At 31.2% G+C, this 12,377-nt stretch overlaps 1 protein-coding gene and 1 long non-coding RNA gene across 2 annotated transcripts; one reads left to right on the top strand and one right to left on the bottom strand.

Moving 5' to 3' along the window:
• Positions 1-702: 702 nt before the first annotated feature.
• LOC122602785 lies at positions 703-1,127 on the bottom strand. Its single transcript, XR_006324397.1, has 3 exons — positions 1,009-1,127; positions 859-926; positions 703-772 (listed from the first exon to the last, which is right to left on the bottom strand). It is a non-coding gene; the product is annotated as an uncharacterized LOC122602785 (long non-coding RNA).
• An 8,490-nt stretch (positions 1,128-9,617) lies between these two features.
• LOC122603089 (xyloglucan endotransglucosylase/hydrolase 2-like) lies at positions 9,618-11,413 on the top strand. Its single transcript, XM_043775702.1, has 3 exons — positions 9,618-9,971; positions 10,619-10,812; positions 10,908-11,413. The coding sequence occupies exons 1-3, from the start codon at positions 9,681-9,683 to the stop codon at positions 11,263-11,265; spliced, it is 843 nt and encodes a 280-aa protein (XP_043631637.1). The 5' UTR covers positions 9,618-9,680; the 3' UTR covers positions 11,266-11,413.
• Positions 11,414-12,377: the final 964 nt, after the last annotated feature.

The following is a 12,377-nucleotide window of genomic DNA, read 5'->3' as shown; positions in this document are numbered from 1 at the left end:
TTTCGTGGTAATCGGAATTATTTAACCTCAATAAGATCCTTAAGTTCAAAGAGATATTAGCTTCGACCCTTTTGTATGTTTGGTCAATCCACTACTAGAAAACTTGGCTTCACCGACGGTCAAATCCGTCGGTAATAACTATTTCTGACGGATTAACGACCGAAAAAATCCGTAGTTAAAAAGCTCGTCGGTAATATTTACCGACAGAAATAGCGACGGGCTCCAAATCTTACCTACGAAATCATCCGTCGGCTGCAAGTAATTTCCAAAGTGAAATAATTATTTAATTTTACTGAATTAGCAACTGATTTTCCATTAGTAAATAAATTTTTGAAGAATAATAAAAAATATAAAAAAATATTTAATTAAACTTTAAGTTAGAATTAAGATCAGAATTGATATTAATTAAGTAAACATAAACCATTACAAACAAATTTCATAACATCAAAAAAAATATAAATATACAATCGACATAAAAATATAAACCGGATTCTAAATCTATACACCAAACATACAAAATTACAAACAATTTGCATTTTCTCTTCTTATCCATCAATAATACCCCAAGATTATTTTTTCAGATCTGAAGAGAAAACATAAAACCAAATAATTATTATAAGCCCAAGTTAAATATAAACACAAAATATAATAATAAAATTAAAATTATTGGAACTGGAAATAATATTTAGTTTCTATTTTAGACATACATTACCAAAATCGCTTTATATTACATCTACAAGGATGAAAGTTTTGATTCCAATGTTCTAACCATCTGAAAACAAAAAGACAAACTAAAATTTCAAATAAATATGATAATAAAAGTTAGCAAGAATATAAATCAACAAGACGCTATGCTACCTCGTCTAGTGTGGATCGACCAAAAATAAGCCCATATCTTCAACCATTTTGTAAGATAATTCTTAGATCTACATAAAACAAAGAAAAATGGGTTTTTAGATCTATACATAACAAACAAAACCAAAATACCCAAAAAGAAACTTAAATCACCTTGATGTGTCGGATCGATTTATGATTGCTTGAGTGGTGGATTTGTTGGTTGTATATTTTGAAGAATATTAAAGATCGATGGGCAGCTGGGCGATGGCTTCATTAGTGTTTTTTAAGTTTTATTGTTGGTGAGTTTTATATCATAATAATAAAAGTTAACTACTGAAATGATATCCAACGTTTGCGCCATATTACTGGTTTCATACCTTTCATTTCGAAATTACGCAGGTCATACCTAACGTATGCAAATCCCCACTCGGACCATACTGGAGGCCTACGCCGTCAGGTGGCCGTTAAAACCTCCCCCACGTGACTTGCACGTGAGGGTAAATATATAATATCGCGTTTCTTAATTAGTGAAATGGTATCTAACGTTTGCACGATATTGCTGGTTTCATACCTATATGTTTCATAATTACTTAAATGGTACATAATGTTTAGTTATTAATTTTTTTTGTTTTATTTTTTTAATTTGTTTTATTTTTCTTTTATAAAATTATCCAAATCTTGTTACAATTTAATGAAAATAGTCAAAATGCACCTATAATCCACTCAAAAATAATACCAAATAGTTATTTCAAAACAATATATAAGTTTTAAAGTTCATGAATAACCAAAAATAGCAATAAAGTATCATAAAAATAATTTTTTTAAAAAATAAAATTTTCTTTTTTACAAATTTAGGAAATACCGCAACGGTAATACCAGAAATATCCAGGAAATATCGGTCGGTATTTACCGGTATTTAAAACATTGCTTTAAACTTTGTGTCGCAGTAAATACTGACTTGTATTTCTGGTATTCCTGGTATATTCCATGGTATTACCATTGCGGTATTTTCAGAATTTTTTCAAAAAAAAATAATTTCCTCGCAAATTTTTTTAAAATTGTTTTTATGATACTTTATTGCATATTTTGGTTATTCGTGAACTTTAAAACTTATATTTTGTTATAAAATACCTATTTGGTGTTATTTTTGAGTAGATTATAAGTGCATATTTTCATTAAATTTTAACAAGTTTTGGAGAACTTTTATAAAAGAAAAATTAAAAAAATTAAAAAAAATACAAAAAAAAAAATATTAACTAAACATTAGGTACCATTTAAATAATTAAGAAACATTAGGTATGAAACCAGCAATATCGTGCAAACATTAGGTACCATTTCAGTAATTAAAAAACGCGATACTACATATTTACCCCTCACGTGCAAGTCACGTAGAAGAGGCTTTAATGACCACCTGACGACGTTAGCCTCTTGTATGGTCCGAGTGGAGATTTGCATACGTTGGGTACGATCAACGTAATTTTGAAAAGAAAGGTATGAAGTCAGTAATATGGCGTAAACGTTAGGTACAATTTCAGTAATTAACTCATGGGAACAACAAGAATGCAGTTAGAAGTAGGCTGCTTCTAAATATTCTCCTCACAATCTCCCCCCACCCCTCAAAATCTTGGTAATAGTATGAAGCTGCATACTTGTTAACCCCAATAATAATAGAGAGAATGGGAAAGAGTAGTGTAAAAAACTTATGGTGGAAAATGAGGATAATGTTTTAGAATCATGGGATATGGAGGAGTTACGGTGGGAAGTCCTAGACTTTTAGTGGGAAACGAAAAAACTTAAACTAAATTTTAGTTTTTCACTTTCATCTTTCAATACATTAAACAATATAATAACATTGGTTTAAAAAATAAATAAGTAAAATATAAACCTATCAATAAATCTATATCTATATCTATAATTCCTTATAAAATAAATTGGCTTTCTATTTTGAAAAATTCAACACTTTTTTCAATATCCCAAACTACTCCTAAGTAACCATAACATATATATTTATAATGATTAATTTTTACACATTATTATTTGTTCATCTGATTCTCGACTTATATTTAAAATGATAATCACGGTTAGATGTCTCATTGACGCATCTCATGAAAATATCCAAAACAACTTGTATTACCGTTACGACATCTCACGCGTTATAGACCATTACCATTGCAACTAGCGTGCACCTTTTTAGTATAATTACAAGAGAAGATATCCTAATATAAAATGTTTATGACTTCATTATATTAAAAGAGATTAATAATAAAAAGAAATAAATATTAGTATAAATAATTGTGTTTAATTGCATGTGATTGAAACATTAAGGATTATAAATATTATTTTAAATATCAAAAGTTATATTTTTTGTGACGGCATAAAGTTAAATGTAGACATTACCTGCTAAAACTTTTATATATTAGAGATACTTAATAACATGTTAAATTTTTGTAATATAAATTAATAGACATAGATAAAAGATTTTAAAAAATGATAATGTTGCCAATTTTACAATCTTTTATTTTTTTTGATTATTCTAGGTACCGTATATATATTAGGAATATTTTGTTTTTTATCTAATTGTCATTACATACTAACGATGTAAAACTAAATACTTATAACTAATATTTATTACATTATATGATAAAATTCCTATATTAGAAAATGTACAACAAAAAACAAAATGAAATAGTATAATGTAAAAAAGAAAGTCAAAAAAGTGATCTTAAAAAGTATATAATATAAAATTTAAAAATTGTTTTGCATAATTATATCATTAAAATAAGTATCTTTTATAATTATAAAATGTAGGAATTAAAATTCCATAATTAATAACTATATTTCAGTTTATTTAATTGAATTTTTATTTAAAGAAGTTAATAAAGGTATATGATATCATCATTGATCTAATTACTCTAATTAAAATTTAAACTTTATCTAAGTGTCCAAACTTCTACATTTTACAATTAAGTACAATTAAATATCATAAATACAGTTACAAATTTGTATGTTTTTTATTAAGTACAAAGTTAATAGCTCCATCATTAGGTTCCAAAGCTAAAAAAAATACAAAATATATAATTTTCCGTCAGTAATCCGTCGCTATCACCGACGGAAAATTGTGTATTTTAAGTTTCAAATCTAAAAGCTTGTGTTTTTCAAACTAAAAGACAAAAGGAAAAAAAAAAACAAACGATAAAGTGATAAATGCAAAGTATAATCTAAAGGATGATAGAACGAGCATGATTGTCAAAGGATGAACATGGTTTTAATGTTGATAGTAGTTAAAAGACACGAAACAATGAAAAGAACGATTTTCATGTGTATACCATAGATACAATTACAAACTTGTATATTTTATGATTATGTACAAACCTAATAGCTCCATCAATAGGTTCCAAAGCTAAAAAACACAAAATATACAATTATCCGTCGGTAATAGCGACGGATTACCGACGGATAATTGTATATTTTGTGTTTTTCATTTCTAAAACATGTGTTTTTCAACCTAAAAGTCATTAAAAAAAATTAGAAATTGTGTAACTTATATAATAGGTTAACAAAGGTGTAGCCTGGTGTTATTTATGAATAATGATTCAAATGCTACTTTGGCCAACAAACGAACTAAAAGAAACAAACATGAAAAGTGGTAGTTTTATGTCATACATTATGATCATTGATGCAAAGTATCATAGAAAGTATGCTAAAATGGTCACGATTGACATGCATGAACATCATTTTTCAGTTAAGGATAACTATAGAATGTGTGGTGACGAAAAAGACGAGTTTGGTGAGTATAAACAAGCTATAGTTACATATTTGTATGTTTTTTTTTATTATGTACCAAGTTGATAAGCTAGAAAGTTAGGTTCCATAAATAGAAACTAAAAATAAATAACTAATCGTCAGTAACTAGAAAAATCTAAATAATAGTTTAAATAAATTATTAAATCTAGATTAGTTAAGTATATTTCCAAATTAATTAATTTATTTAAATCCGTCGGTAAACATAAAATTTAATTTTAAAAAAAAAATTATTAAATTGTATTTATGAATCTGTCGCTAATCCGTCGGTATTATATAACTTTAATAAAAATTAAAAAAAATACGAAATAGTATTTAAGTAATCTGTCGCTAATCCGTCGGTAAAGTTTGTATGTTTCCAACAAATTACCTACAGATTTTCCCCGTCGCTAAATCGTCGTAAATCCATCTGTAAATCTATCGTAATTTGACTCATAGTCTTTAAATAAAGTTGCGACGGTAAATCCGTCGGTAAAGCCCAATTTTTTAGTAGTGATATTAACCTCAAAACCTTAACCTCAATGATGTTAAGTTCAAAGATATTTGGTGTTAAACTCAAAGGATTTTTAAGTTCAAAAGTCACGATCTGGACTATTTTAACATCAAACAGATTAAGTTCAAAGAAAATCCTAAATTCAAAGGAATTCTTAACATCAAAGGATTTTTAAACTCATAGAACACTTTAAGTTCAAAGGATTTAAGGTTAAGAGAAATTTTAAGTCGACATTCTTATTTACCGTGAAAGATATCTAACCTGAAAGCCCTAACATCAATAAGATTAAGATCAAAGCCTTTAAGGTCAATGGAATTTAAGGTCAATAAAATTTAAGGTCAATGAAATTTAAAGCCAATGGAAATTAAAGTCAAAGATAAATTAAGTTTAATAGTCAATGATTTTTCAAATGTTTCAAGTACAATGAAGTTATGTATATATATATATATATCTAAGACGATATTATATAAGACATAATGACATTTCTTAAGATACTAGTATATGACATGGACTTCTGCAATTAAGTAAGTACTTACTGGGTGACTTGTGGACAATGTAGGACTTTTGAACAGATAGTGATCGTGTTTCAGGTGTAATTGACTGTTCGTGTTCTTGTTTGTCGATCTAGGGTATTTATACTTGTGCTGCTTTCAGGTGAGTTATGTAGCCCCTCTTTTTACGTGCTTTGGGATGAAAAGTATACTGGTACTTTTAAACAGTTTTGTCGATTTCTGTTTATGTTCAATATTGAGCCGGTACTTATAGAGTTACTGATACCATGTGACGTGCTTGTTCTTGTTTGTATGTGTGTGATTATGTGCTTGATGGTCGTGCTTACCTGACGTGCTTTTGTGTGTATTTGAGACTTGAGACTTTGAACTAAGGCAGGTACCGTAAGACGAGACTTTGAGACTTTGGCGTGCTTATTATGTGCTTGTACTGAGGCAGGTACCGTAAGACCAAACTTTGAGACTTTGACGTACTTATTATGTGCTTGTATTAAGGCAGATACCGTAAGACCAGACTTTAAGTACTTTGGGTACATTGAGTACCTTGGACTGTGTGTGCTTTGAGATTTGAGTACTTTGACTTATGACGTAACTCTGCTCACTATATACTGATCAACTACTTGTTTTTGTATTTAAAGAATCGACACAAAAAAGTATTTCTATACACTACAAGAAAAGCTCGTATTACTGACGGTCACATTCTGTCCCAAATTCGTCCCAAAACATGTTTAGCGACGGATTTGGGACAGATTTGATCGGACCCTAAAAACGGCCTCGGAAAAATTTAGGGACGGCAGGCAATATTACCGACGGATTTACGTGGGAACATTTACAACGGATTTGCGACGAACATATTACCGACGGACACATGTTGCGACGGATTTCAGACGATACTAATGTTGATTATTACCGACGGATTTACTATTTCTGACGAATCATATCTGTCCCAAATTCGTCGGTAACATACACAGTTTACCTACGGATAGTTTCCGACGGATTCCAGACGAAAGATAACCAATTGTTTAGCTTTACGACGGAATTTTTCTGTCGGAAATCTGTTGGAAAGTATAATTTTTGCAACAAATCTGTCAGAAATCTGTTACAAATCTGTCGGAAAAGTATATTAAATTTGCCAAAAATCTACCAAAAACTATTTTTCCAGAATGTTTTTCTAGCTTCTTTAAACCCAGTTTCCATCCACAAATCAAAATAAAGTCCTAAAACCATCAAATTGCATTTAAACATCCTAAATATCCATACATAATTCGCATTCGTTCTCCAAAAGAAAGTAGTATCCTAAAACCATAGAGTTACAAACCCAAAAGCAAGTTTATTTTTTTCTTGAAAGAGGCCGATGGATCCAGTCGGCAGTGGAGTTAGATCGCAGGGGTAGGTAGCATCAGTGGAGTGTGATTTCTTTTTTTCTTTTCTTTTTTGTCTAAGTGAGTTGTGAAGGAACCCTAGCCCCCATTTATGTTTAATATAGGAAAGTCAAAATCTTTATTTTTTAGGGACGTCCCTAATCCTACCAACGGATTAGGGACGACCATTTATTTTTTAATTTTTAAAAATTACGATTTTCACAAAAACGCATGAAGATTCATTCCTAAATGCAACAATATAGCTAAATAAACAAATTTAAAAATTTAAAAGTGTAGAAACTCGCGAACTTCTATGGATTTATGTACAAACACAAACGTTTAGGCATAAAACTACATATACACCAATTAGGTTAAACGTGAGAATGGCACTAAAAAATCGTCTATTGATGTGTAGATCGTACCATTAACACTATAGATGTATAAAAACACTCTATCATTAGTTGTATATGCATATCGATGCTTGTACACTCGAAAAAAATTAAATTCGAATCTGGTCCGTCCTTAATCCGTCCCTAATCCTAAAAGTTACCGACGGATTTGGGACGGCCATTTATTTTTTAATTTTTAAAAATTACGATTTTCACAAAAACGCATGAAGATTCATTCCTAAATCAGTTTTTCTAGTAGTGATACTACACTTTTTGACTAAAACCTACGAACTCACCAACCTTTGTGTTAACACGTTTTAGTATACTTTTCAGGTACTCAGGCTAATCAGGGATAAAGACTTTTATGCTAGGACCGGACTTCGGAGATGTATGCTCCATTGCTTATTGTCAGACTTTAAGGCTACATGCCTTGGACTATCCCGTGTATTGACTCATTGTATCAAATTGTTCTAGCATCATTATGACCATGAACTCATGTTTTGGGAATATATTTATTATAATATATTTCATTTAGCAGTATCTATGTAATTCCATGTCGTGTTGAACTTATCATGACACCTCATGTTTCCGCAAACGGTGAGGTGTTACATAAGATGCAGACAATTATGTCTAATTCGGACTAACAAAGTTAAAATTAGGATCAATTTGAACAAATCCGGTGCTTGTTCACAATAGTTTGGGTTCCCAAACGAAATATGGTTCAAAGTCTGAATCGAAACAAATTGAATACAAAATCTAGGTTTTTCTAATTAGAAAACATTTGAATTCTAACTAATGTAATCATCACAAGTATTTTAAGAAAATTAAAGCCATTTTAGCTAGTTTCGGGTCCAATACTATCTCAACAAAGAATTCAATTCTTTTGATTTTATGAGTCACAGGTCATGAGTGATCTTTCCTACCCCTACAATTTTGTCACTTCTGACATGAAAAGAGAGAGACAAATATGGAGGTTGGGTACTTTGAAAACTCTATAACTCTGCATTTGGAATTAGATGGGTCAATTTCAATGATATTAGTACAAAATCATGGTCCATGACCTTAAATACCTTTAGTTATTCATTTTACCTTCTTACAACTACCTGTATTGCCATTAATTAAGTACAAGTATACATAAATATATGCCATTATGTATATTACCATAATTTTGAATTAACTTTGGACACATGTCAAAATTAATTTTTGCATAAATTGCTAACATTATATGAACACTGTTAATTGTTCAACCATGATTGTTAAGACGAATATCAAGTCACTGATTTCGCCCCGTGGTGACCTGACCAAATGGTTAGGCCACCAGCCCTTTTTCCAGCCTGACAGGTTTGACATACGAGAGCCGCTAGGTTGGTCAGCATCTCATATATAATCCATGGTTCTGGTAACAACTTTTTTTTAAAAAAGAATGTTTTGATTCCAAGAACCCCTTTTTTGAGGGACATGAATATAATAAATGAGGTAATAATGTTTGGAAGCATATAGTATGGTTGTCATCCACTTCTCAGTACCAATGAATCTCTCAGCCAAAAGCAAGGGGGGCCATGCCTATTTCCCTGAAGTTCATGGAATCATTTCATCTCACATTTTTAACATAACTAATACACCATATATCTTTTAGGTGTACATGTGGGGTTTATATGTAAAACTTGTTTGATTAAGGTTTTAAGTCTTACCCACTAACTCAATTATTGGTGTTAAGATAATCATATGATTTGTGCTTTTACTTGTCACTGAACTAATGACTAGGACCACCCCATCATATAATGGCAAGTAAAAGTGGGTAAACCTTCGAGTTTACTGGCATCCATCTACACGGTAAATGCTTTGTGAGGATACTACTGGGACTGTCCGAAAAATGGTTAAGGGTTTAACTCTGTTTCCACTTCATAGGGTGGTGTCCGAAGACAACTGAACATTACCTAGGACGGTTTTTGGAAAAGAATCGATTGGGTCCTATATATAGATCACGGGGTCAGAATTTCTCCGTCAATATAAATCTTTTTATGAATAAAGCAAACCCAAACTCAAACAGAATACTCTTTCCTACTGAAGGCCTACCAAAGGCTCCAGCTTTGATTATTGCTCAGCTGGCACCAGCTTCCCCACTCCAGTTGGCATCTGGTCACAAGCTTCATCACCTTTCTTTAAAACTACATACACTCCTAGTACTACTTATTCATTTACTACTATAAATATGCATGCTTCTAAAACCATATACCCATAACTTGAAACATCTTTCTTTCTAGTACAAACACACTATACTTTTAACAAAATGAAGTCTTTTTATAATGGGTTTTCAAAAAGTCTATCTTTTACTGTTCTATTAGCTATACTAAGCTCTTTTCTAATTGTTGCTTCAGCTGGCAACTTTTTTCAAGATTTTGATCTCACTTGGGGTGATCATAGGGCCAAGATTTTCAATGGTGGTCAGCTTCTGTCACTTTCTTTGGATAAAGTGTCCGGGTCGGGTTTTAAGTCCAAAAGAGAGTATTTATTTGGAAGGATTGATATGCAACTTAAGCTTGTTGCTGGCAATTCTGCTGGAACTGTTACTGCTTATTATGTAAGTAGTTACATACATTATTAGTCAAAACAACTACAGCTATAAAAAAATGTACGGATCACCTCTACTATGAATAGGGTTGTGCCAGATAAAGGAGAACAAATCTGGATTTTTCGTTTTTTTTTTTTTAATTCAAAAGCATAGTTTGGAAAAACAAATTCAAAACAAGCACATTTGTGTCCAACAAATTAAAAAGAGACACATTTTTGGAATTTTGCCTTATGCTACTATGGTTTTCATGCATAAAACTAAAATTCTATGTTTTTAACTTTAGAGAATATTTATGATAGCAACTTGTTGGTTAGAAAATAACATGATCACAAGTTTCCTAAGCACTACATGAATGCTGAAGCTAGTAAAGATATTCTCTGTTTTCCAAAAGCAAAAATACTCAAACAAACACATGTTTCTCGCCAAAAAAATATGAACTCGAAACTCTTTACAATATATAGTTAAGCATTTGCGATAGGTTAATTATCTGCTTATTACTTGTTTTGACGTACGCGCGAATAAAAATAGCCAGCATGCTCTCAAATTAAGTACTAAAATCTCATCATATAATGAATATAAGTACTCTAATTAAACTAAGTAAAATCCTAAACACCCCCCTATGATTCATATCTAATCTTGATATTTCTTTAATGTAGTTATCGTCCGAAGGACCAACACATGATGAAATCGATTTTGAGTTCTTGGGGAACACCACTGGTGACCCTTACATCCTGCACACCAATGTGTTTACTCAGGGGAAAGGAAACAGAGAACAACAATTCTATCTCTGGTTTGACCCCACCAAGAATTTCCATACCTACTCCATCATTTGGGATTCAAAACAAATTGTGTAAGTATATATTATATTATAGTCCAAGATAACATTCCAAACCAAAAAATATTTTAAATAACCATTTGCTTACATGCCCTTTTTTTTGGATTCAGTTTTATGGTGGATAGTACTCCCATAAGAGTATTTGCAAATGCAGAGAGGAAAGGAGTTCCGTTTCCGAAAAACCAACCTATGAGGATTCACTCTAGTTTATGGAATGCGGATGATTGGGCCACACGAGGCGGTTTGGTTAAAACGGACTGGGCAAAGGCACCATTTACGGCTTACTATCGCAACTTCAACGTGCAAGGTTCAACCACATCAAAGTTCTCAAATGGGGCTTGGAAAAGCCAACAACTTGATGCATATAGTAGAAGAAGATTGAGATGGGTTCAAAAGAATTTCATGATTTATAATTATTGTACTGATGCAAAGCGATTTCCACAAGGCATACCAGCAGAGTGTAGATAATAATGGAGGTCTGTACTTGTGCAGGGTGTTTTAATGTGTTTCTGATTAAGATTATTACTATATATTTATATCTTTGGTTTGTAATGAAGTTCTTGTAATTCAATGTGTTATGTTAAGTTAATAAAATAACTCGATCCATTTCCTCTCACATTTTTATTTTTTTTTGGCTTAAAAGATACAACAACAACAAAAACTGTACCCTAAGTCCCTAATCTTGTTATAAGCGGGTTATGGGGAAGTGAAATGTAGACATCTTAGCTCTAACACACGGGTAGAGACCAGAGAGAATGGTTAGATATCTCATATCCTACCAAGATTGTCGAAGTTCAGTGAAAAATTTTATTCCAAACAAGACTCTATGTTATAATGAGTTGGTAAACTATAAAGATTACAGCGATTATTAAAAATATAAATATACAAGCCAGATAGATTATTTGGATAAGGTGGAGTTAAACCAACTGCGAGTATCCCAATACTTGAGATGGGTTGAAGTTCTGGCAGGGGTGGAAGTTATGGCAAACAACGTTCTGCCCATGGGTGATCATGGGCTAGGTTTCAGGTTTTTGAAGTTACTTTGTTTGGGAACCTCTGGTTCAAATTTTTTATGAAATAAACCAAAAGTCAATCATCTAAATAAGGTCAAACCAAGTACCGAGCTGGATTCAGTTTGGTTTCGGTTCAAACCAAACAAACCCAATATGTTATTTAGACCAATATACAACTTCAAATAAATTAGACAAACTCCTTGATTAAGATTTGCTAAATATATACGAGTATCAACTATATTTATAAAACAGGAAAAGTAAATATGAAGCTGTTATGCATCCAACTTGGGTGAAAAACCTTTCACATACTAATTTTTTAATATTTTGAATAAATGCTTGGGCCCATGCTTTTTATGGTTTAAAAAAAGGTATGTGAGGAGTTTTTCACCCAACTTAAATACCTAACAACCTTATATTCTCATCCCCTTATAAAAATAAATTTCAGCATCAAATTACTTAGTATAGTTCAAAAAGTAAAAGTATGTCAAAATTACTATTAAATGATTAAATCCACATATCATGCACAAAATCAAATGCATAAAATTTAAAGGTTGGATAAAATAAATT

The sequence above is a fragment of the Erigeron canadensis genome, chromosome 6 (assembly GCF_010389155.1).
Source record: "Erigeron canadensis isolate Cc75 chromosome 6, C_canadensis_v1, whole genome shotgun sequence".
In the NCBI taxonomy this organism is placed as follows: Eukaryota; Viridiplantae; Streptophyta; class Magnoliopsida; order Asterales; family Asteraceae; genus Erigeron; species Erigeron canadensis.
Note: the sequence above shows the minus strand (reverse complement) of the source record. Positions and strands in the feature narration are given on the sequence as shown.